The sequence below is a fragment of the Musca vetustissima genome, unplaced genomic scaffold (assembly GCF_032173495.1).
Source record: "Musca vetustissima isolate MV318-11 ecotype Yass unplaced genomic scaffold, APGP_CSIRO_Mvet_v1 utg35646, whole genome shotgun sequence".
NCBI classification, from domain to species: Eukaryota; Metazoa; Arthropoda; class Insecta; order Diptera; family Muscidae; genus Musca; species Musca vetustissima.
The window spans coordinates 40,081-65,201 of NW_026878089.1; the positions used below are offsets into that span (position 1 = coordinate 40,081).

At 35.0% G+C, this 25,121-nt stretch overlaps 3 protein-coding genes across 3 annotated transcripts; 1 reads left to right on the plus strand and 2 right to left on the minus strand.

The window, feature by feature from the left end:
• Window positions 1-521: 521 nt before the first annotated feature.
• LOC133322866 (protein piwi) lies at window positions 522-4,715 on the plus strand (the record flags this gene model as incomplete). Its single annotated transcript, XM_061531818.1, has 7 exons — window positions 522-1,043; window positions 1,106-1,426; window positions 1,488-1,642; window positions 1,701-1,904; window positions 3,396-3,587; window positions 3,659-3,769; window positions 3,823-4,715. Coding segments are annotated over 7 exons (2,394 nt in total), but the record flags the coding sequence as incomplete, so codon positions are not given.
• A 1,152-nt stretch (window positions 4,716-5,867) lies between these two features.
• LOC133322867 (vacuolar protein sorting-associated protein VTA1 homolog) lies at window positions 5,868-7,507 on the minus strand. Its single transcript, XM_061531819.1, has 4 exons — window positions 7,383-7,507; window positions 7,258-7,319; window positions 6,574-6,724; window positions 5,868-6,501 (listed from the first exon to the last, which is right to left on the minus strand). Exons 1-4 carry the CDS (start codon window positions 7,490-7,492, stop codon window positions 5,868-5,870), a joined length of 957 nt encoding a protein of 318 aa, XP_061387803.1. The 5' UTR covers window positions 7,493-7,507.
• Window positions 7,508-13,570: 6,063 nt separating this feature from the next.
• On the minus strand, window positions 13,571-14,216 carry LOC133322875 (ATP synthase subunit g, mitochondrial-like). Its single transcript, XM_061531828.1, has 3 exons — window positions 14,189-14,216; window positions 14,052-14,120; window positions 13,571-13,878 (listed from the first exon to the last, which is right to left on the minus strand). The coding sequence occupies exons 2-3, from the start codon at window positions 14,089-14,091 to the stop codon at window positions 13,619-13,621; spliced, it is 300 nt and encodes a 99-aa protein (XP_061387812.1). The 5' UTR covers window positions 14,092-14,120; window positions 14,189-14,216; the 3' UTR covers window positions 13,571-13,618.
• Between the last annotated feature and the right edge of the window lie 10,905 nt (window positions 14,217-25,121).

Here is a 25,121-nt window from a genome sequence, read left to right on the forward strand (position 1 = left end):
TATGCCAAATTTCATCCATCCACTTTGGTGCACAACTTAGATTTACTCGGACGAAAATATATATGGGAGCTATATCTGAACCGATTTTCACGAAATTTAACACACATTGTTCCAGGCTGAATTCAGTATGTTATGTCCAATTTTGTGCAAATCGACAAAAATATGTATCGGACGAAAATATGTATGGGAGCTATATCTATATCTGAACCGATTTTCACCAAATATCAGCGAACTCGATTGAATAACGCGCTCAAGAACCCCAAAATTCCGATATGCTTGTCCCCTTTTTTCTTAGATTAATTGATAATAACAATACATTATTCTCCCTTTCATTTCAGAAACCAAAAGTAATTAAAACCGAACCCGATTCACCTGATCGTTATTCACGTGCATCATCATCGACAAGTGTTAGTGTTAAACGTGAACCCGTATCACCCGATCGCAGTCCATCTTCGTCAACGATTGTACCGAATATACCAATCAAAAAAGAAGATCCCGATGGTGATGAAGTTCAGGTTAAAAAAGAAAGACCATCAACATCTCGTGGTGGTCCCGGAGGCGATGGTCGTAGTGGCGGTCGTGATCGTGTCAATCGCTATGAAGTATCATTGGTTTATACTAAACCCTCGGATGTTATAAGTAAAACCGGTTCGTTGGGTAAAGAAATTACCTTGCAAACAAATTATTTCCGTTTGCTAACAACACCCACATGGAAGATTCATCAATATCATGTTTCATTCTCTCCCGAAATTGAGTTGAGACGTCTCAAGAGTGGTATACTATCGGAACATCGTGAGCTGTTGGGTGGTTATTTATATGATGGTTCGAAATTATTTACCACCACCAAATTAAAGGAGGAGAAAACCATACTCCATACCAAGTCCAAACAAGGCGAGAACTATGTTATTACCATCAAATATGTGGGTGTTATTTCCATGACCGAATGGCAGTCTTTGCAAATTCTCAACTTGATTTTGCGGCGTTCAATGGAGGGCTTAAAACTTCAGCTTGTCGGACGTAATTTCTATGATCCTGTTGCTAAGGTAGGGGATTTTTTGGAGAAGTTCATATTGAAGGAATAATTTCTGATATTTCCATTTTTCAGATTGATTTACGTGAATACCGTATGCAATTGTGGCCGGGTTATCAAACCTCGATTCGACAACACGAAAAAGATATTTTGCTATGTGCTGAAATTGCCCACAAAGTTATGCGTACCGAAACTGTATACGATATCTTTAGACGTTGCCAGGAAAATGCTCGAGATTTCCGTGAAGATTTTAAACGTCATATTATTGGCTTAACTGTTCTAACAGATTACAATAATAAAACTTACAGGATCAATGACATCGATTTTCACAAAACTCCCCGTGAAACATTCAGCATGAAAGGAGAAAAGGTTACCTTTATGGATTATTATTATAAGGTAAATTATGGCTTAATAAAAAATGTAGAGAATTATTTTAAAAATGCCTCTTTAATTATAGAAATACAATATCCGCATTCGTGATCCCCAACAACCATTGCTGCTATCAAAAGCCAAGGAACGTTCATTGCGCGGTGGCGAAAAGGAAGTTGTCATTTTAATTCCGGAACTTTGTCGTGCAACAGGCCTCAATGACAGTATGCGCAATAATTTCCAGTAAGTTTGAAATTATTATCCTCTGTTTAGGTGATTAATTTAATGCTTTTCTTTACAGACTTATGCGTGCCATGGCCGATCATACCCGCATGAATCCCGATAGACGTATTGAACGTTTGCGTACCTTTAATGATCGCCTGCAACAGACCGAAGACAGTATGCGCATTTTAACAGATTGGAATATGAAATTGGATACCCGTTTGGTTGAGGTCAAAGGTCGCATTTTGGATCAACAGAAAATTGTCTTCAGAGATCACAGAAAGTATGTATTGAAAAGGTAGACATTTTACCATATTAATAGAGAAATGAACCCCGAATGTGATATGTACGTCGCATTAAGAAAATATCATATGAGAGGTGGTGGTGGAGGTTTAGCATTCTTATTACACCATTCTGTTCAGTACAGTGGAATGTTGCAACACCAGTAGCGGAGGGAGTAAATTGTGGGCAACAGTTAAGTCGCTCTCGACCCCTGGAAGGAAGGATGATCGGACTGTCTCATTTAGCGGCGTTGAGGTGTCTCATTTAGCAGCATTGAGTGACCGTGCGAAGAGAAGAGTATTGCGCCTTATACGCTCACTTCAAGTGGGGGAGGAACCACAACAATTTACGTCGGAGGATGTTGCAAGTGTCAGCAGAAACGCGAAATCATCCAAGGCGCTTGGTCCTCCATGGTGATGTTGAAGCAGCTTGATGAACCACGGAGTAGAGTACATTACTAAAGTCCTCAACTTGTCGATAGCCACACTGAGGACTGCCACAGGGTATCTCCTCATGACTACAATAGTAGACTTACATGAGAGACGAAGATCCTTCCTGTCCGTCAACACAAGATGCTGTCGATGCAATACCTGCTTGGATGTTATAAGAGTAGCCATTCAAACCGTTACCTAATGGATAGGCACCCACCTCCAAGGCATGTCAAGAAGGATCTTCATAAGGATCTTCATGGACGCCAGTCGAACGTGAAGTTCCGGAATAAGAAGTCTAAACCCCAATAGAGTGAAATCAGGGAGTTCGCCAGGATGATGATATTTGCATTCCACGTCCCAGAGGGCATTGAGGTCGTAACGTATGCAGATGATTGTACGAAAATGAATATGCTACGGAAATGAATATGCCTTTGAATGTGCAGGTCGAGCGGCATAATATTACAATCAGTAAATACACCAAATTTATCGGCGCCACGTTCGATGTCATATTTAAATCTTCCGCGCAAACCACGGTTATCTTTTCAGGCAACGGTCTGTTGTCATCTAAACGCGAATACTAGTGCTACTTAATAGAATATTCTTTAAACCTGAGAACGGCAACAGGGTGCCTGCTCAAAACACCTGTGTACCAGACGTGGATCAGGACCCAACACAAACGTAAGGATCTGTATCGTCTAAAAAGAGAGGTCCAACGATATAGAACGACCAAGATGCGTGTCGAGCAGGTCTAAATAACTTTCGCACTTCAGATGCAGTTGCGTTAGCCATAAGTCAATTGGTAATAGACATGTAGGCTCGCGAACAATTGAATAGATGGTGATTGTCGTAAGGGCTTTGCTGACAGGAGGGACACCTATTTAGGATTCCGGGGACAATGTGCTCTCGATACAATATATCGGATATATGTGGGGATACGCATTTTAAAAATCGAAACCTCATTTTCAATACCTACCTGTTTTTTAAGGTTCCTCATGTCCGGGTCGATTTAACTTAACGACGTATTTTTGTACTTCTTTTAATAACAAAAATCCTTCTTTCAGAGAACCATCTGGTGAACAAGCCGATTGGACCCGCCATTGTCGTAGCATGGGCATGTTCACAACACCTTCCCGCGGTTTAGAACGATGGGCTGTCATTGCTACAAATCGTAACTCCCGAGACCTACGTAATTTTGTTGAATCGCTGATACGTGCGGCCAATGGTATGAACATGAGAATCGACAGACCGAGAGAGTAAGTAGCAAAGCATACTAATTTAAGGTGATTATGTTTATACTAATTTCGTATTCCTTTTTTCGTTGCAGAGTTATGATCTATGATGATCGTAATCATAGTTTTATACAAGCCATGGAAGATTGTTGCCGGCAAGATCCTCAGTTAATTATGTGTTTGGTGCCAAATAATAATGCCGAAAGGTAAGTAAAGGGGAATGTTTCTCCCAAAACTTCTTAAAATGTTGTTCTTGCAGATACGCCTCAATAAAGAAAAAAGGCTGCCTCGAACGTGCTGTACCCACCCAAGTTATAACCCAGAAATCCGCCGGCAATCAACGTGGTCTTATGAGCATTTGCACAAAGGTAGCCATACAAATCAATTGTAAGCTTGGCTATACCCCTTGGATGATTGATGTACCGTTGTCGGGCCTGATGACCATCGGTTATGATGTTGCCAAGAGTGCACGTGATAAATCAAAGGCTTATGGTGCTCTTGTTGCAACTATGGATCTGAAAATCAATGCCACCTTCTACAGTACAGTAGCTGAGTGTAGCTCTCATGATGTTTTAGCCAATAGCCTGTGGCCCATGATGACCAAGGCATTGCGTCAATATCGCAAGGAACACGATAAATTACCAAATCGTATTCTCTTCTATAGAGATGGTGTTGGTGAGGGCTCCCTCAAACAGGTGTACGAGCATGAGGTCAAGGATATTGTCGAGAAACTTGAGCAAGAATATAAACGGGCAAAAATGGAAAAACCACCAATGTTTGCATATATTGTTGTCACGAAATCCATTAATACTCGTGTATTTGCTCGAGGCCGTAATCCACCACCTGGTACCGTGGTCGATGATGTCGTCACCCTACCCGAACGTTATGATTTTTATTTAGTCTCACAATCGGTACGTCAAGGTACTGTGGCACCCACCAGTTACAATGTCGTATACAGCAATATTCGTCTTACACCGGATCAAATGCAATTGTTAACCTACAAAATGACCCATTTGTACTACAATTGGTCAGGCACTACCCGAGTGCCGGCTGTATGTCAATATGCTAAGAAATTGGCATCATTGGTGGCTTCAAGTTTGTATCAGCCACCACAAAATGCTCTGGAAAAGAAACTCTATTATTTGTAAGCGTTCATAACAGATTTCTCCCAGAGTTGGAAAGTTTACTTTCTACTTTCATTTTTTACTACTCATTTGAATCTCCTTATTTAAAAAATGGAAAAATTTAATATTTACTATCATCTACTTGTTTTGTTTAGATATTAAGAATTTCTAAATTTAAATATTTTATTTTATGAAAACGACAACCAGTCATTTAACAAATAATCAATAATCCCAAACTGTGTTCAAACAGTTTTATATTTTCGATTTCAATCTCGCTCTCTCATTCAGTCGTCTACTTAGCTATTAGCCATTCTTAGCTTCTAACACAAACATATATAATTCTTTAAAATATTAATATAAAGAAATTTAATAATTTTGTTTGTAACATTGTTTAAAGTATATAATGAATAATATGTACTACGTGATGTATAGACAAACAATGCAAATATTGTTTGTTGTTGTCGTCGTCTACATATTTTTTTGTAACAATTTATGAATTTCTAGAACAACATCAAACATTGTCTTGAAAAGCATATGCATATTCTCATTTTCTAAAATTTTTTTTTAATTTCATTGTTCAAAAAAGCGCAAAGCTAGTTTGTCATTGAGACCAACTCTTAAGTTGTTATGTTGTCGAACTGAAAAAAATACAAAAATGCAATGAAAAATTTAGTCTCCTTTCGTTTGATATGTTTTCTAATATCTTTATTTTAAAATTATTTTATCTGAATTTTGGAAATACAAAAAATATATAAATAACATTTTAATGGTAACATAAATCATAGATGTTGGTTTTATTTCAATGGGAAAAATACTGAACTCCACGCCTTATGGGAGCCCAGAAAAAAGATTCTTTAATAAATCTACGCCTTATGGGAGCCCAGGAAAAAGACTCTTTAATAAATCTACGCCTTATGGAAGTCCAGAAAAAATATTGTTTAATAATTCTACGTCTTATGAGAGCCCAGGAAAAATATTATTTAATAAATCTACGCCTTATGCGAGCCCAGGAAAAATAAATGTTTTGTTTTTAATATTACTTTTTATTTCTGTTAAGATGCATCTAAAAAGCACTTTTATTTATTTTTATTGCTAACTTAAAATTGGAATATAATCGTGTATTATTAAATTAAGAAAAAACAACATTTTGATACATATAAAGCACACACCAGCTAGTTTCCTAATCATCCTGACCGGTGGTAAGGAGCTTTAAGGCTTTTTGCAAATTAACTATTGCCGTCTTAACATCATCATAGTTAAGGGCACTGCCAGCATATTTGCAATACTTTTGGGCTGTTATCATTTGTTCGGGTGTAATTTGTATATTAGCAACGGGAGTTATTGGTGTGTATACCGGATGTGGTGTTGCGGGTGGTACAAACGGCTCAAAACCGCCAGGTTTCTCTTCTTCCACCGGGGGAGATGGTAATTTACTGGGGTTATTTAGAACTTCTTCAACAGTTGGTGGTGCCTGTGATGGAGGGGGATTTTCATTTTCCTCCGTTGCAACATCATTTGAATTATCATCACCACCTGCGGCTTCATTAAACTCATTCGTAGGACCATCCTCTGGGGTAATTTGATTTGAACCCATAGTATTATTATCGATATTACTTTCATCGTTATCATCACCTTCTTCTTCGTCTTTCATAGGACCCGATATGGGAACTTCGCCATTCTTTAAACAATTGTGTATGTACGCTGCCTTCCATTTGGCATATTTACGATTATGTATGGCTTCTTCGGTAAGCTCGCCATAGGTTTGCAATACATCATATATAACACCGGCTGAATAGAAGGCTTTAACAACGTTTCTAAAGTGATGAGGTTATTATTTTTGTAATAAGTATACCTATGTGTTATTTTTTATTTTAAAATTTTCTTACTTTCCAAAATTGCCTTCCCTGTCGTGTTTGTCGGCATAAAGGAACAGTTTCAGGGCATAGTTCTCCATATGAGCCTGAGCAGCAACTTCATTTGTTATAGCTTCATTCTCCGATTGTTCCTTTTTAACGCTTTCCAACCAGTCCATAATAGCTAGAAATAAAACGCATTAGATTATTTGTTTATTTTGACTAGTTGAATTTTGGGAAAACTCCAGGGAAATTCACTTTGGCCACACAGACACTAGTTAACCCGTTTTTTTACGTGTTCGAAGCTATTCATCCTAGAATTTTGCATGCGGCTCATTATTGCTACGAACAGAACTTAAAAATACTAAAAGTGATAACAACTATATTGAGCGAACGAGAAGGACTGCTGAGTGGACGAGTAGCCCTAGGAAGCACCGATATGTGTGGAAGTTTAAGGTGAGGACATAGAAAAGTATCTACATTTTTAAAATCTTGACTGTTATATATAACTTTTGATATACTTCCGGTAAACGGTTAGGTTTCCTTCCGGTAAACGGTTAGGTTTCCTTCCGGTAAACGGTTGGGTTTCCTGTTATTAAAAAAATATTCATCGCCATGACGATACTTCCTCTTGAATTGGGAAATCTATACACTACATGTATAGTCACATATGAGGTAATCAATTTTCTTTGGAACCCCTTCTTTGGTTTTCCTTACCCAATAACAGTTTGGTTTCCTCTGGCTGTTGAGTTGTAAGCTTCAAAGCCACCTGCAGGGCACTGATGGAAAAGAAACAATTATGTTAGAATATCCAATGAATAAAAAAGATCTTCCAAACTTACTATAATCTAGACCAATAGGCCACAACAATGTCTCGGGAATCATGTTCCTGGGCAATTTTTAGAAAATGTTGAATCTGCTTCAATGATGCCGGGCAAGGAGGAAACTCCATTTTGCGTTGAGATTTATTTTTACAAAATTAATTAGTATCAAAATTGTTGTTTACCGTCCACTAGCAAAAACAAATGAATGAATCACAACTGGAAACGTCTTTGCAAAAATTCCGTCATTCTCTTAGGGTGCATCTTAAAGAGAGATGTGTGACAAATGTTGTTTACCTAATTTAAAATTATTTGATGAAATTGATAATTAATTTTAATATTTTATTAACAACTAAAGTCATACATGTATTAGGAATCGCTTATATACATTTGAATAATATTTTATTTAATATTCTTCTTACCATTTTAACATTGCCGTATTTTGTTCGCCGCTTATTAGTTGCACTCATAAGTAATCAGCTGTGTGAAAATTCATTATTAAGGGTCTTCACGTGCTGGGACCAACAAATTATATCCTCAAGATTGATTAATAGGTTCGTTCGTTTACTTTCCCAGTAATATTTACTCAGTAAGAATTTGCAGAGAGTAAATACGAATTTTTCCTTCTCAAGAGAGAAAACTGCAAAAAGTAAACGAACAACATCCAGTAAAAAGATTGTTTCGACACAGCTGATTACAACAACAAACATTGGCGCAAACTAAAAAACAGCATTTTTATTAGAAAAATGGATAACAAGCAAAAAACAAACATTTAAAAGGGTTGTGACTTGTACGTTTTAACTATTTATTTGGAAATATATTGATGTTGATTGATGTTTACAGACATGTTAGGGATGCACACTTTTTTGTTTGGATTTGGAACCTAAAAAATCGGTCGCCACTCTTGTATTACCTTATTTTTAAATACTTGCGTTTTCTTCATCCATTTTGGTATTTAATGATACAAAATCAAAATAAAATTCACAAAACAATCAATTTTCTTGAGAACAATTTTTTGTTTGTTTACAAAACATAACAAAACAGCTGATTAAATATCAGCTGATGGTACAAGAAAATTCTTACTGAGTAAATTTTCCTTGTAAGAATTTGCAAATACTCAGTAACACAACTATCAAATCTGCTCTCTCAATTCACTCTCTTTTACTGGACTTTTGGGTAAACGAACAACATTTTGTAATAATTTGTACAAATTCGTACAAATTATTGAGTAAACGAACGAACCTAATATCTATTATCAGTCAAAGATGTATTGAGCGAGATAGGAAATATTCTCTTGAATTTCAGGAAATTTTAAGTCGAGGTAGCATTCTGCATTCTTGATATGTTAAATACTTTTTTCATAAAGACCCAGCATTTGTAGTACTTTGACATTGTTCCGGATTCCGAGTAGATCTAAACTGTCAATTGAATTACATATATGACAAATGAATACTCATAGAGGAGGTTAACCCGGCAATAATTTCTAATGTAAATGCAGTTTAAAATACCTAATATTTCAATATTGGCCCGTTTTGAAGATAGCCCGCATATAAAGGTCTCGAAACCTTTTCGCTATGTTAAATGCCCCAGCCGCATTTTAATTCATTTGTTTTTTAGATATTAAAAAAAGTCCAGGTAGATAATATAGAATATGACGACCAGATTTTGAAAATGAAAATAGATTACAAAAAAGAAAAAAGTTTATTTCTAATTAAAATAATAGTAGGTTAAATATATAAAATGTGTTAAAAAGTCCTTAAAAGTTTTAAGCGAATAATCTCGATATCATTTACATAAGGATATCGTAGACTATATTTTTCCAGGATATTTTGCAACCCATAAGCCACGAGGAATAGTAAATTACATTTACTATTGAAGGTAAATTTTTAATAAATTAAAAAAAAATTAAAATGTAGGTTTATATTCGGAACACCTGGAAACATAGAACCCACGTGTCCAGGAACCCTAAAAATACCAACATTTAATAATTAATATTTTTTATGGAAATTGGTTACTCAATTAGAACACAAAATATAAAATAACAGATAATTCGGTCGAAAAATGCGTCTAAAAATACCGAAAATACCTTTTCTTAATATTATTAATTTGTTTTCATCTACAAAAATAAATATTCTTCAAAGTTTTACAAATATAGGTGACAAAGATGACCGATTATAGAAATAAATGACAGATAGAGAACATAAATTTTATAGATGACAGGTAGTTAAAATAGATAATTGTCCTCTAAAAAAGGGGACGTATATTCACCTTACATATCTATACTTCTTGATATACTACGGGATATACAGTGGTGGCCAAAACTAAAGCAACTGAAATTGCAAACTGCATAAATGACCTGTATTTTTTTTAAATAAAGTTACAGTGAAAGTTTGTATAAATGCAAATTTATTTAGAAATAGAAAATATTCTATGGAAATCTAAATTGACTCAATTTTTGCTTGGTCAAAACTAAAGCAACTTTTTGATTTTTTCTTATAAATAATCAAATTTTGCTAGTAATCGACAGCATAACCATTAATTTTCATTACGGCTGCACGCCTACGAGGCCTGGAATCAATAAAACGTTCAATTTGTTCCTTGGGTATACTATTCCTTGCACCCTGAACCTTTGGGAAGAGGTTATGTCTGTTTGTTTTGTGAAACTCTTTTGATTTTGCTATCTATGATACTCCAAAGATTTTTCTATATGATGATTGTTTTGGTCCAACCAATGTTTGACACTTTTTGGTGTATGTTTGGGAGTTATTGTCAAGATAAAAAAAACAAACAATCTGTATATTTTCTTCAGCTTGAGTTTTTCACCAAATTTTTAAAAACAAACAGATCCATTACTTTATAAATTACGTAAGTATATCAAACTCCAAAAATGAACAGCCCTATACCATTATTGACCCTCCTCCATTCTTCCCAGTACCCTGCAATACTGTGGGATGAGTCTTTCATTTCAATGTTCAATGTTTAACTTTAATTCATCCGACAACATAATATTTCTCCACTGAGTCAGATTCCAATTGATATGAGTTTTTGCGAAAGCCAATCTGACTTTCCTATTCTTTTCAGAACGATTCCAGGCATGTAGGCCTGATACCATAGCTCGTATACGCTCTGTTCATGAGGTTATATCCAACGATAACCTTCTCATAAACTCTCTGTTGAACTCTAAATGTTTTTTTTTGCTGCTATGACAATTTGTTTATCAGCTTTCCTCCGTGCTAAACTGTCCGTACTGATATAGTTGCATAAAATCAACTTATAATTTGAGAAATCACTGATTTATTCATGGAATATTTTTCCGAAATTATTTTCTGTGATAAATTATATTCACAATCACTGGTAAAATAGTGAAGTCGGACAGGGCCGACAATATGATACCCTTCACCACTATGGATATATTAAACAGATGCATCCTAACAGACTTCGCCTTTTTAAGGAACATTAACATGAAATTGAACGAACTCAAGTATGTGATCTTTATCTATTTCTAAACCGACTAACATCAATCCCTACACATGTCATTCTGCAACCTATACTAAATTTTGTAAATCGATTTAAAGTAAACTTGACCCACGCTATTTGGTATGCTGCAAAGTTTAAAATTTAATCTCAATCAGACATCCATTGATTACTTGGTGTACAATTAACATAAATAGGTCGAAATTATATATAGAAGCTATGACATATCCATATCTGAACCGATTTCCAAAATAACAAAATTCGTGCAAATCGAAATATATATAGAGACTTTAGTAAATTAATTACCTTAAATTGGACGAAAATATATATGGGAGCTATATCTAAATCTGAACCGATTTCCACGAAACTTTACACACATTATTCTAGACCTAATTTAGTACGCTATGCCAAAATTGGTGCAAATCGAATGATTTTCAGGGACTTTGGTGCACAATTTACGTAAACTCGGGCAAAACTATATATGGAAACTATATCTAAATCTGATCCGATTTTCACGAAACTTAGCACACATCATTCTAGACTTAATTCAGTAGGCTATACCAAATTTCGTGCAAATCGAAAGATATAGGGAAGATATATAGGGATTTTTTTACATTAAATCGGACGAAAATATATATGGGAGCTGTATCTAAATCTGAACCGATATTCACCAATTTCAATAGGGTTCGTCCTTAGGCCAAATAAAATTTATTAAGCTATGCCAAATTTCATCCAAATCTGATTATAAATGCGACCTGTACTTTGTTTGCAATTTAACATCAACTGACGGACAGACAGACGAACGGACATTCATAAATCGACTCAGAAAATGATTCTATTCATATTCTCTCATAAGTCTATCTCGATTCCTTTTCCCGGTTACAAACATATGCACAAAGACATAATACCCTGTAACACAGTGTGGTAAAGGGTATATAAACCCAACAAGATATCTGTGTTTTTGAAAAAGTTATGCGGCATTTATTAACCTTGCAATTTTAGTTGCTTTAGTTTTGGCCACCAGTGTATTTGCGATGAACTCGGAAATCATGCCCGCCGTCGAAAAAAAGGTATAATAAACAATCGGCCTGAAGGGAATTTGTCTCAGAATAATCACCATCTTGAAAGGAACAGCACGTTTGGCACAGCATTAGCCTTGGCAAATAAATTGAATTTTTTTAAGAATTTTTTTTATTGTTTTTTCTATTACAATTGTTGTACCAAACTATGTGGCGATGTGGTTAATGTTGGTCTAATTTATTACCCCATATATAGAAGGGAACAAGTCTAGTTTAGGGCCCCCTCCCGGATCGTTTTGAAATTTTTACCACATGTAGTCCTTGGGGCCCTGATTACAGCAGTATACTTTTTTTCTTGCGGAAATCGGTATTTCCGGAGATATAGGCCTCCAAAGTTCCGTTGGGAACCTTGTATTTTTTTCATTTTTTAAAATTCACTAAGGCAATATGGGTATCATTTTAAAACATTTGAAGCCCTGATTACAAAAATATAATATTCATATCAAATAAGTCCATACTGCCTGAGATATAGGTCCTATGGACAGATGGCAAAACCAGCTACGCGACAGAATCTCCTTTTAATTAGAATAGTGTTTGTGGGTAGCCGGCCTTCGGCCGGGGATTTGAGACTTTCTCCTATGGACAGATGCCAACACCGGCTACGCGACAGAATCTCCTTTTAATTAGAATAGTGTTTGTGGGTAGCCGGCCTTCGGCCGGGGATTTGAGACTTTCTCCTATGGACAGATGCCAACACCGGCTACGCGACAGAATCTCCTTTTAATTAGAATAGTGTTTGTGGGTAGCCGGCCTTCGGCCGGGGATTTATGACTTTCTCCTATGGACAGATGCCAACACCGGCTACGCGACAGAATCTCCTTTTAATTAGAATAGTTTTTGTGAGTAGACGGCCATCGGCCGGGAATTTAAGACTTTCTCCTATGGACAGATGGCAACACCGGCTACGCGACAGAATGTATTTAAGCTTTAAAATGATAACCATATTGCCTTGACCAATATTACACAATAACAACATGGAAGGTACTTACCGAAATTTTGAGACCTATATCTCAGAAGTATGGACTTATTTAATATGAATATTAAATTTTTGTAATCAGGGCTTCAAATGCTGTAAAATGATACCCATATTGCCTTAGTGAATTTTAAAAAATTACGGAACTTTGGAGGCCCATATCTCCGGAAATACCGATTTCCGCAAGAAAAAAAGTATACTGCTGTAATCAGGGCCCCAAGGACTACATGTGGTAAAAATTTCAAAACGATCCGGGAGGGGGCCCTAAACTAGACTTAAGCCTATAGAAGTACCCCTTAATTGATGATTATATATGAAGAGTTGAACACGGAACCATTTTTGTTGAGTAATATTTAAAATGGCTTTTCTTCATATTCTGTACACCGCAATTTAAATTTTAATATCTTTGACCGGTCTCACCAATTAAAAAAATTCCACAAATATAAACCATTTTATATACTTCGATTAATATAAGGGGATTATTTCCAGCAACTCCCCCTCTAAATTAATAATAAAAAAAAACTCTATAATCACATTAGTATTTCAATTTCATTTATTGTTGCAGAATTAAATTCAATCACCAATGGCAAATGAAATTTAACACAGAATGTTTTTAAAACACACACTGCCGTTCGCTGGAGAGATAGAGATGGCGCACAAATTTTATGAATTATTCTTTAAAAGTAATCTAAAAAATACATGTATTTCATCGATGCTATATAAGCGTAAATTTAGACATCATAGCCAACAATGTGGCGTTTGCCGATGCATTCACCAATGTAGAACCAGAAGACAACTTCCATGGTGACCAAGGTGTTCAACCAGGCTTCACGAACGGTCAAGTTCTTGTAAGCACCGGTACGAGCACCAGTAATCAAGCGGCCGATACCTTGACGAATAGCAGGAATGTCAGCTGGTGTGGGTGGAGTTAATTCCACCTTGGCGTATCTCAAGAAGGTGTCCAATTGAGGACGAGCTTGAGTAAGCAATCCTAAATGAAAAGACAAGAAAATCAAATATTAATATTCCAGCAGCCGTAACATGAAGAAGTTTGCCAGTCCATGACAAAAAAAAAACATTACATAATGAAAATGTAAGGTTAGACTTGAGTATTTTTCCAAATTGGAGAATATTTTTGTGTCTTTGGTTTTCAATTTTACTTACTGTTCACTAATGTGGATCCCTTTGTAGCAACACCAGCCATTTTCTTTGTTTATTCGTGGACAAGTAATCTGCAAAAAATCAGGATAATTTTAATTATAACACGGAGCGTCGTAAAATTGGTATTTTTCGCAGTACCTGTCAATGAAATACACAGTTGGAAATGTATGCGTCAATCACAATAACCAATGAGATGTTGATTCACATAGTAGTAGGTAGTATCGGTATGTGATTTGCCAACTACATATAAAAAAACAGATGTTGATGCAAATACTAAAAGATGGCGCTGTACATGATTAAATTGGCGGCAAAATTTAATAGGACGGGCTTTTACAAACTTGACGTTGTTTTTGTTGCAGTTTCCATCCGAAAGGGCAGAAATTTATGAAAATTTATCAAAGGAGATGGAACACAATTTTGATTAAAAGAACAGTTTGGGAGGTTATTAAACATAACACAAAAACCAGTAAACAGTTAAACTTTATACAAAATTATCACCTCCTTCCTAAGTCTATTTATGCATGTCCGGCTGTCTGTCCATGTTAAATTGTAAACAAAGTACAAGTCGCATTTATAAGCCGAATTGGATGAAATTTGGCACAGCTCGTTTGTTTGGTCCTAGGACGAACCCTATTGAAATTGGGAAAAATCTGTTCAGTTTTAGATATGGCTGTCATATATATTTCGCCCGATTTAAGGTAAATGGTGTAACAAAGCCCCTATATATCATTCGATATGCACGAAATTTGTCATAGTTGTCTGAATTGAGTCTAGAATATTATGTGTTAAGTTTCGTGACAATCGTTTCAGATTTAGATATAGCTCACATATTTTTTCGTTCGATTCATATATATATATATATATATATCTTTCGAGTTGCACGAAATGATGTGTGAAAAGTTTCGTAAAAATCGGTTCAGATTTTGATATAGCTTTTGACTTACTGCAAAAGAAAAAAAAAATAGAAAGGACTGAAAAAAATACAGTACTACGATAAAACAGCTAAATGCCAGTGATTGCGAATAAAATTTATCACAGAAAATGATTTCGGAGAAATATTCCATAAATTAATCAGTGATTTCTCGAGTTATAAGATGATTTTATGCAACTCTATCTGTCCGTACTGATAGAGGATCAACTAACTGTCATAGCAGCAAAAATACCAATTTAACAGTTCAACGGAATTTGTGAGACGGTTATCGTTGGAAATAACCTCAAGAACAGAGCGTGGATGACCTATGGTAGCAGGCCTACATATTTTGTTCTTTGATGAATGAATTGAAACGGTCAAGAACGTTCTGAAAATAATAGTAAAGCCAGATTGGCTTTCTCAAAAGCTTATATTAATTGGAATCTGACTCAGTGGAGAAATATTTTGTTCTCGGATGAATTAAAGTTAAACATTAAACACTCAGACATGAAAAAATTACCGCGAGAAAATCCAAAAATTAAAGGCTCATGAAAATCTTTGGAGTATCTAGGTAGCAATGGCTCAGGATGTAAGAAATAGTACACCCAGGGATCAAATTGAGCATTTTATTGATTTAATACCTCGTTGATTACTTGCAAAAATTGCTTATTTATAAAAAAAAATCAAAAAGTTAATTTTGTTTTGAGCAGCATTAATTGGGCCAATTTTATTTATAAATACATTTTTCGTTCAAATTGTTTTTTTAATGAAAAAATTACCTATTTATTTCCGAAAAAACTTTCACTATAAGTTTGTTTTCAAAAAAGTTGCAGATCAGTAGATCCTTGCATTACGGGAACAGACAAATATACGGGTATGTTCTGGAATTCACGGTGTGTTGTTTTCACATCACACATACACTTCCCCTCAGAAGTTACCTCCTGTTCAGGTTCTCACGTGAATTGAAATTTTCAACAGCGACAAAAATAAACGCCAACATGGTACTTTGCAGAAATAGTGATGCCATACATTATAAACTGTATTCGTTTTTAACATGGTTTCTCTAATTTTTTACTAATTTCGTTAGTTCTAACGATAATTTTGCTATTCTTTTTTAATATTTTATTATTCGCAACATAAAATATATGTATGAAAGACTCTGTAATATCATTAATTTGTTAATTGATTTAAGAGGATCATATGGTAACCCTGTCTTCTTTGGCCTTACTTCAAATCAGCTGTTTTGGCAAGCGAGCAATACAGTTGAAGAAAATGGAACACAAACCTTAGTATCTATTTAAAATTTGTTTTTAAGGACGTTTTATCTTAATTTTGTGATTTTAAACAAATTATACGCAATAATAACATATTATTCTATAATCATGTTCCCTTTTTATTTCAAAAAAGATTTTCTTTTATATAGAAAAACATGAATACACCCGACTCTCACTATGAAAATGTAAGTGTAAAGAATACACCTCAAATGGGTGTAAAGTGTGTTACAGAACACCTCGGCGTGTGTTCGATACACTTCTGCCCTTGAAGTGAATGCCAGAACATGCCCGATAAAATGGAAACATATAAGGAATATAATTTTGAGTTCAAAAATTTGATTTTATTTACATTTTTATTTACAACATGCCTATGCTAGAAGCCCCCTACAAAGTTTTTATTTACTATTTTCTCAAAATGCATTTTGTCAAGTCTTTACGGTTTCTATCATAGTGCAATACGATCTAATAATGAATAATTAATGAATTTATACTACTACTTACTGAAAATGCATTTTTGAACCCCATGCATTTGGAACTCCATATATCTGGAAGCATTGATTTCCCTTCTAAAAATTCGACCATTCATACGACTACAAATTCCAATAGGTGAAACATATATTTTGAATGCAGATCTCTGATTTTATTTATATTTTATACACACATTTATTGCTTATAGGCGTTTTTATTCTTATAATGCCTCTGTTATGCTTGATTCCCTCTAGAAATGTTTTCATAAACTATTTTGTCAAAATGCATTTTGTTGAGTCTTTACGGTTTTTTATAGTTTGTACTCAATATCATAAGGTAATTTCGTAAAAATCTCAAATTTCGTAAAAATCTCAAACATTTCTGAGAGGTACATTTGTGCCAAACATTTTGACGTTCCCATTGTGTTTTGTTTTAAAACGAATATATCGTACTACAACGATAACAATGATACAATTCGATAAAAAACGATAACATGCAGCCAACCGATTTATAGATCCCTGAAAAAACAACTCACGCCTTTTTCTGCAAACGAAAAAAATCCATGTCTTTGGACGAACGTCGTCGGCATAAAGTTGGTATCGAATTCTGTTTTTCTTCTCCACACACAGAAAATATGTTCTCCAAAATTGAGATAAATACCCCCTTGAAAAAATGATAAAAAATATTCCATATTAAAGTGCTGGAAAATGCAATAAAACAACAACAATAAGTTAAATATAGTTTACGTGCAGAAAAAGTGAAGTTATAAAAAAGAGATAAAAAATTAAGTTTGAAACAAATGAGAAAAGTTGAAAAAATCAACACAGCGCAGTGGAGGCGGGGGCAATAACAAGATGAGATCAAAAATAATCGATGATGAAGTACTACTATACGACGAATGAAGAGAAGATGGAGAAAAAAGTAATGAAATGTGAATAGCAACAACGACGAAATAAAATACAAAAAAATACGTGCAGAGTTTTTTATTGTCTTCTAAATACGAGTGTGAATAATAATATTATTAAAATAAAAAAATAATAAAATGTGAAGAATTTGTTTGTTAATTTAGTATTAAACAAAAAAACCAAACGAGACGACAAACGAAGAGGAAGAAACAGAAAAAAAATAAAGTAACAAAAAAATAATCAAGACCCCAAAAAAGTCCTGTGTGAATGAATGTTGTTCTGACCCAATAAAAAGTGCTGGATTTAAAACAAAGATTTTCATGTGAAAGATTAAATAGAAATATTGTTTTCCAATTGGTTTCCCCATTGCTAAACTATACAATCAAATTGAAAGAGGGTGCCGCCGCCACTATAACTACAAGGAGTAATCGTTTTAATCATCCATTCAGCAAAGGCAGCAGCAGTGTTTTTTCTTTAAACACCCAACTAAAAGAAGGTAAGAGGCGAGAGACAGACAGACCGACCGACCGACCCCCCCTACAACAAACACTCTGTACTTCTTTGGTGGCTGCAGTGCATAATATCTGCTGCTGGTTGTTTTTTAATTGTATTTAAGGCGTTGGTCGTCGCCGTCATCATCCTTTAAACACTACATTACATACATATATATAGCCCACATTGCATTCGTCGTGGATGATGTCCTTGTTATCTTTTTGTTTTATTGTTATGATTCCTTTACATTTGTCCTCCGTGCAAGAAATGTTTGCAGTTCGCCGCCACGCCCTAATGAACTTCCTAAAATTTAGTCGTTATGATGGTGTCTTTTATTTTGTTCAATATTTATTCCCTTTATTCCACCAATTATTTTCCCATAAAAAAATAAAAATAAAATTGACAAATATTTGTTTTTGGTTTGTCCAGCTTTTTTTTTACTCCGAATGAATGATAAAAAATGTTAGCTTGTTGTTGTTGGTTGGGGCTTTTTGGTGGGGGGTTTGCAAAAAGAAAAACAACAACAACATTGTGTTCTCCATTGCTGCTAAACGTCATCAAGTTTTCATTGTAGTCGTCGTCGTCGACAACGACAATCACATTGTTGTTATTGCTGTTTTAGTTGTTGTTGTTTGCTTGCTGGTACTTGCTCTCTCAATTTGCGTTGCTGTTATTTGCTGCTCTTCTCTTCTCCTCTACACTACTACTACTCTCTGCTCAGTTTTGGTTGGCTTTTGGCATTGTTGTCAACCTTGTTGTTGACTTTTTCATATGGATGGTGGTGGTGTGCTGTCATTGTTGGTCGTCGTCGTCGTTGCTGTCATTTGCGAATGTGCAAATAAATTGTTTATGATGGATTTTTTAAAGTTTTAAGTAAATTGGCTTTACGTAAAAAGCTTATTTAATGAAAAAAAAAACTGAAAAAAAAAACACGAAATAAGACGTTGTTCAACTATATAAATTTATTTAACTCTCAAGCACACACACACACAGCAACACCAACAAATATGAACAATACATTTGTATCAAAGGGGGATGTTGGCAAACTTTTTCTTGTTTAAAGGTAACGTAATCGTTCAATTTTAGTAATATTGCTAAAATTTATATTAGTAAATTTTAGGAAATTAATTGAATATCCACGTGTGAAAGGTCCGATTCCACAATAGTCTACCCACTTTCATAGATTATTATTGTACAGAGAAATAACACAAGTTTGCAAAAACAAAAATGTTGGCCAAGGACAGTGACCTGCCCTGCCATATAAAAAAAAAAACAAATAGGTAAAGTTACATACTTTTTGAAAATAATTAAAATAGAATTTTATATTTTAATTACTTATAGAAAAAACAAGACTCAAAAATAAGCAAAAGGTGTTAGAGATGATAATACTTTTGAATAAATCGGCTTAATATGGTGTTGATGTTTTCCATTTAATCCAATGGAATGGAAAATCTTCAACTACTTCCTCCAACTCAGAAGTAAAAAAATCTGTCAATAGGCGAATCAATTCTACACTGTCCTCAGAGATGTTAATTGACCTTCACTCCGTTTGGTTACACAGTAGTATTAATATTTGCTAGGACCAGTTCCACAATAGTGTAGGGAGTGTGAAAAAATATCACGAGTATTTAAACAAAATGTTGGCAGGGGACAATGAAACAAATGGGAAAATCTGAAGAGAATCAAAATGTTGGATAAATACTCAAAATTATAAAAACAGTGCAGCAAATATTAAGTAAAGCTACTAGGGACATTAGGAATCATTAAAAATTGAAATGGATCTAATTTTGGCATATCCTATACAATTCGATGCAATGAGACTTCTTTTTACCTTCTCTTATATGAGCTGGATTTATGTTGTTGTTTTGCGAAACCCTACTGAGGCGACAGAGGCAATGGACTGAGGTTACCAACGTTTTACGAGTCAGACTCGGGACGTTTCCCTTCGTAGAGCCCTCTGTCGTGGAAACGTGAGTTGGATTTTTAATATCCTTGTGTGAGAGTTCCCAACTCCATAGTTTATCGAACAAAACGAATTTGCGAAAATATCACGAGTTTGCAAAAATGTTGACCAAGGACATTGATTTGCCGCACAAAGAAACGAATATATAAATTAAAGGGACTGTGGAGGTTGGTATATATAAATTATTGGAATAAAACTAATGTATGTATAGTTTCAGATAACATAAAATCTAGCGGTCATGAAGACAGCAGAATTAATCAAGGAACTATGGTTTAGTGACTTAGGACCAGTGTCTATATACATGGATACTCAAACGTCGGCCCTAGAAGTAATCAAGTCGCAGACTATAAATTCGTGGGCAGTTCGCTGGTACAAAAAAGTTTTACTTTATACTCCAGGGTACTAGGTCAAACGAAAGCGAATGACAAAGTTGACCAGCTTGCACAATATGGATCATGTCTCGATAAAGCTAGATCTAGGTGGCGTGGATAACCACAATTTTTTTTTGTTTCAAGAAAGAGATTGAAGTTCAAGCGGGAAGCCAATGAAGTGAATTACTGCCTGTCGTCTATGCGAGAACTAAATGTATTCTGTATATGTTCAATGCATCGCAGATGGAGACATCGATGTTTAGTGGATACAAGATTGACATTCTGGCCTTTTTTCTCAGACATAGATCCTATCATCATTTACAGCTTTGTCATGGCTGATTTAGGGACTAGTGGTCTACTAGTGATGAGGCTGCTAATAGCACATTTTAAGTCAAATATACATTTATTTATTTCCATGTCCGTCTTTAGAGTAAATGGAAGCCTAATTGTTTTGGCATCCTGGCCTAGTGACTCCTTGCCTCTGCCAGGTCTGTAATTTTTCACAGATGGGTCAAAGATTTAGGAAGGTACTGGTGCACGCGTTTACTTTAGGGAATTAGAAATCTACAACTCATATAAACTTAACGATCTTTGTAGCGTTTTTCAAGCAGGAATCTTTGCAATCACGAAAGCGGCCGAGGTAGTAAAAACACTTACTGCCGATAATACGGGACCGTTGACTATATATGTCGATAGTCAGGCATAAGGCTTTAAAGTCGTGCACTATAAACTCAAAAGCTCTGCATGTTATACGATGGATAGTTAATTTATGTTGGGTTCCAGGACATAGCAACATAGAAGGGAATGAGATAGCCGACGAAATTGCTCGAAGGGTTTTACATTCGTCCAACCTTCCGATTGAGAAGGTTGGAGGACTGCAACCGCCCATTGGCTATTTCATTAGCAAAATCCGCTTGGTCAGAACCTGGTTGCAAAATCTCGAAAGATGTCTGGCTTGAATTCTCTCACTGAAGAACTTCTTCGCTGTTGTCACATAATAAGAGAGTGGTTAAAGTCATTGTGGGGATCATAACAGGTCATTAGGTCCCTCACTTCGAAATGGGACACCAACGGAGAGGATTACGTTCGTCTATGTGAAGACGAAGAGGAGCTGGAATAAATTGAACATATTCTCTGTAAATGTCCTTCGCTGATTGGCATAAGACACAGACAGTATGAGTGATAACCTAGCTTTCTTCTCCAAAATAGTACCCCAATCAGATCCTAGGCTTTGTCAAAAATTTGACATGACTAAAATAATCACTTTCTAGACTCTCCAACTCCAACTATTTCTCCTCTCTTCCATTCTATTTTCCTTTCCCTCTTCAGGTATCAAGGATGATCACTATGGACTCTCTAAGTCCAATGGTCTCTGAGTGAACGGTTGCAATTAGCAACTGTACATTTCCAACCTAACATATCCTGGATTATATCCGGAGTTAAGGAACTAAAATGCAGGGAAATACTTCCCTCAAAATCATGCAAATGTACTACTAATTCTTTGTGACAACAAAGGATATATATATATATATATATATATCCTTTGAACACATGTGTCTTTTATCTGCCATCAGATCAAGTTCGACAACGGGCTTTATTGACCCCCATAATAAGACACCACGATTGTCGGTATTTTTTTTAATATTTTTGCGACAATATCTAGGAAAAATATTATTTGTACAAACAAGTTTCAGTTGTTGCTTCATTGTTTGATATTGCATCGGATGTTTTAGGCAAGTTCCAAGTGCATATAATTGCCAGTATTCATATGATAGAGCATTCAAAAACTTCCCCTTGGCCGAATGTAGCTCTTTTTTTAGTTGGTTGATTTAATCCTTCAACTGTGTATCCTGAACATTTGGGAATTTTTAATATACTATTCGAAGCATTTAGATAAATCTTATTTCCATTAAATTTTACAAGATGCACTACACTGCAACTTAAATGAATAAAACGATTGTTTATCTTACAATTAGTTTTATTTATAAAATATTGTTTACATTCGAATTTTCCATACTAATTGTATAAGATGTGTATGTAGTATTGTATAAGTTGAAGTTGAATGGCCATCCACAATGAACTTCCTCATCTATATCTCGCCTCTATTAAGAAAACTCTTCATAGTCATTATGTTTAAATATTTTTCAATTTCATGTTCATGCAACGCACTTTTTTAATTTGTTTATGGCAAAAAACAATAATAATTTTTTCCGGTTCATATTTTCTCTACTATTCCCCCCATTTTCGTGTTTCGTTTATTGTTGTTTATTTTATTTCTTTCTCTATATAAAAATATATTCAATGTGCAAATTTACTAATTATTAACTTTTATTTCTAAGACGTTAGCTTCGTAGTGAATAAGCAATAAATACAACTCAGCAAAAAAATAGTAATAACAGCAACAAAAACAATATCGCCAAAATCCGTATTCGTCACGCAAACCATGAATGAGTGAGTTGAAAAGTGTACAAATCCCTGGTATATTGGGTGTTTGAGTGTGGGGTATGTGGAGGAGAGACTTGCGTGTGGGTATGTATGTAGCAATAACTTCTTGTACTACATCCACCATTTCTTACAGTGAAACCAAACATACAAACAGCCACTACAACTTTCTTTATCTCTACATTCAACTCCCAAATACTCCCCTTTTGTGCTTGCCTGCTTGCGGCAGTGGTGGCACAGCATGGACGTTTTTCTTTCTTACAGCAGCAGCTACAACAGTGCGAAATAATTGTTGCCTATGTTAAAGAAGAAAAAGTAAACATTGCGCAAGTTTCAAAACTGTTGGTCGCTGGCTAGATAGATAGATGGATGGATGACTGGCTGGCTGGTCTGGATGGTTGGCACTATTGTTTTGGATTGTATTGCTTACACTGCACTTGTTTTTTTCTTCTACTTCAATGTGATATATTATGGGGGTCGATCGGTCTAGTTGCAGAAGAAGAAAAACAATAACACACGCACACACACACACTTTGAATAACAACAAACAGTTTTTCCAACTACATAGTATATTTGTTGGCTTCTTTTGGTAAAAAAAAAGATTTTCATTTGAAGATAGAAAGAAATACATGAAAAAAAAAACAGTAAGGAAATATCAAAATTCGGATGGGGCCGACAATATGATACACTTCACCACTTTGGGTACATACAAGTGATGCTAATATATATAATATCCTAACAATAATAGATTGAATAGTCAATAATAGATTGAATAGACATATCATCTTAGAAGGACCATTGAAATGGAATCGGACGAAATTAACTGTGTACATAGATATTTGAACTTAATTTAAACAACCCATATACATACCAATCTGAGATTTATAGAAAATTTAATGTGAACCATCGAGCAAAATACGTATAAGATCATTACATAAAATCCGACGAAACTATATATGGGAGATATATCTAAATCTGAGCCGATTCCAACAAAACTTCACGGATGTCAATCTGTATTAACTTCAATACGGTGTGCAAAATTTTGTCTCATCTAAATCTGAACCGATTCCAAGAAAACTTTGCATACAGACCAGACCTAAAACAGTACTCGGTGCCAAAGTTTGTCTCAATCGGACCAATATTGGCAGTATGGTTTTCCATTAACATAAAATCAGGTCAATCTGGACCTTATTCAGTACTATGTGCAAAATTGTATCTCAATCGGACCAATTTTGGGAGTTTGGTGCGTCATTTACACAAAATCGGACAAAACTATATATGGGAGCTATATCTAAATCTGAACCGATTTTCTCCAATTTCAATAGGGTTCGTCCTTGGGCGAAATAAGTTATATGTGCCAAATTTCATCCAAATCGGATTATTTATGCGACCTGTACTTTGTTCACAAAAATACATGGACGGACGGACATGCAAACATCAACTTAGAAAGTGATTCTAGGCATATTTTCGTTTGCTTTTGACTGTTACAAACATAGGCACAAAGACATAATAGCCTGTACCACAGTGCGATGAAGGGTTTAAAAATGAAAAACGTGCCCAAATTCAACCAAATTTGGGTGGTACTCTTATATGGGGGGACTACCCTTAAAAGTGGACCAATGTTGAAACAATTTTTTTTTAACCAATAAGAATTCCAAATATAAATTTACAACAGGTTTTGTTCAAAAAAATGGCATATCGATAACATTACAAAATGTTGACCGATATATCCTATTCCCACATCGACTTTGAATTTTATTCTGATTAAGAATATATATTTAAATATTTTTTATGGCATCTCCATGCAGACGAAATGACAAATTTACTAACCCAATATTATGGTGAAGGGTATACAAATATGCGTTTTCCTCTTCCTCTAATGCCATTCAAAACCGTAAAGCAAAGAACTAAAACTACCCAACGAAATAGTCAATAGCATGTATTGCACTCGCAACTAGCTCTAGTACCAAGAAGCTCCAATTGTATCCTCTTACCATTCTTTTTCCTCGATTTATGTTTATAAAGTTTTTTTTCGAGTTTCTGTTAGCCTCCTTCTTTGTCTTGACTTCTTTCCCACTTCAATCAGCTATCAGAAAAAAACATAGTTTTATTTTCAAAGATGCTTCTGCTTCTTCTTCTTTGTTCTAACGAATGTTTGTAGATTTTTGCTGTCAGAGTACACAAAGCGTAAAAAGTTTCATTCATTCATAGATTCTTTTCTATTGTTTGATTTGTTCTTCTTTTTTCA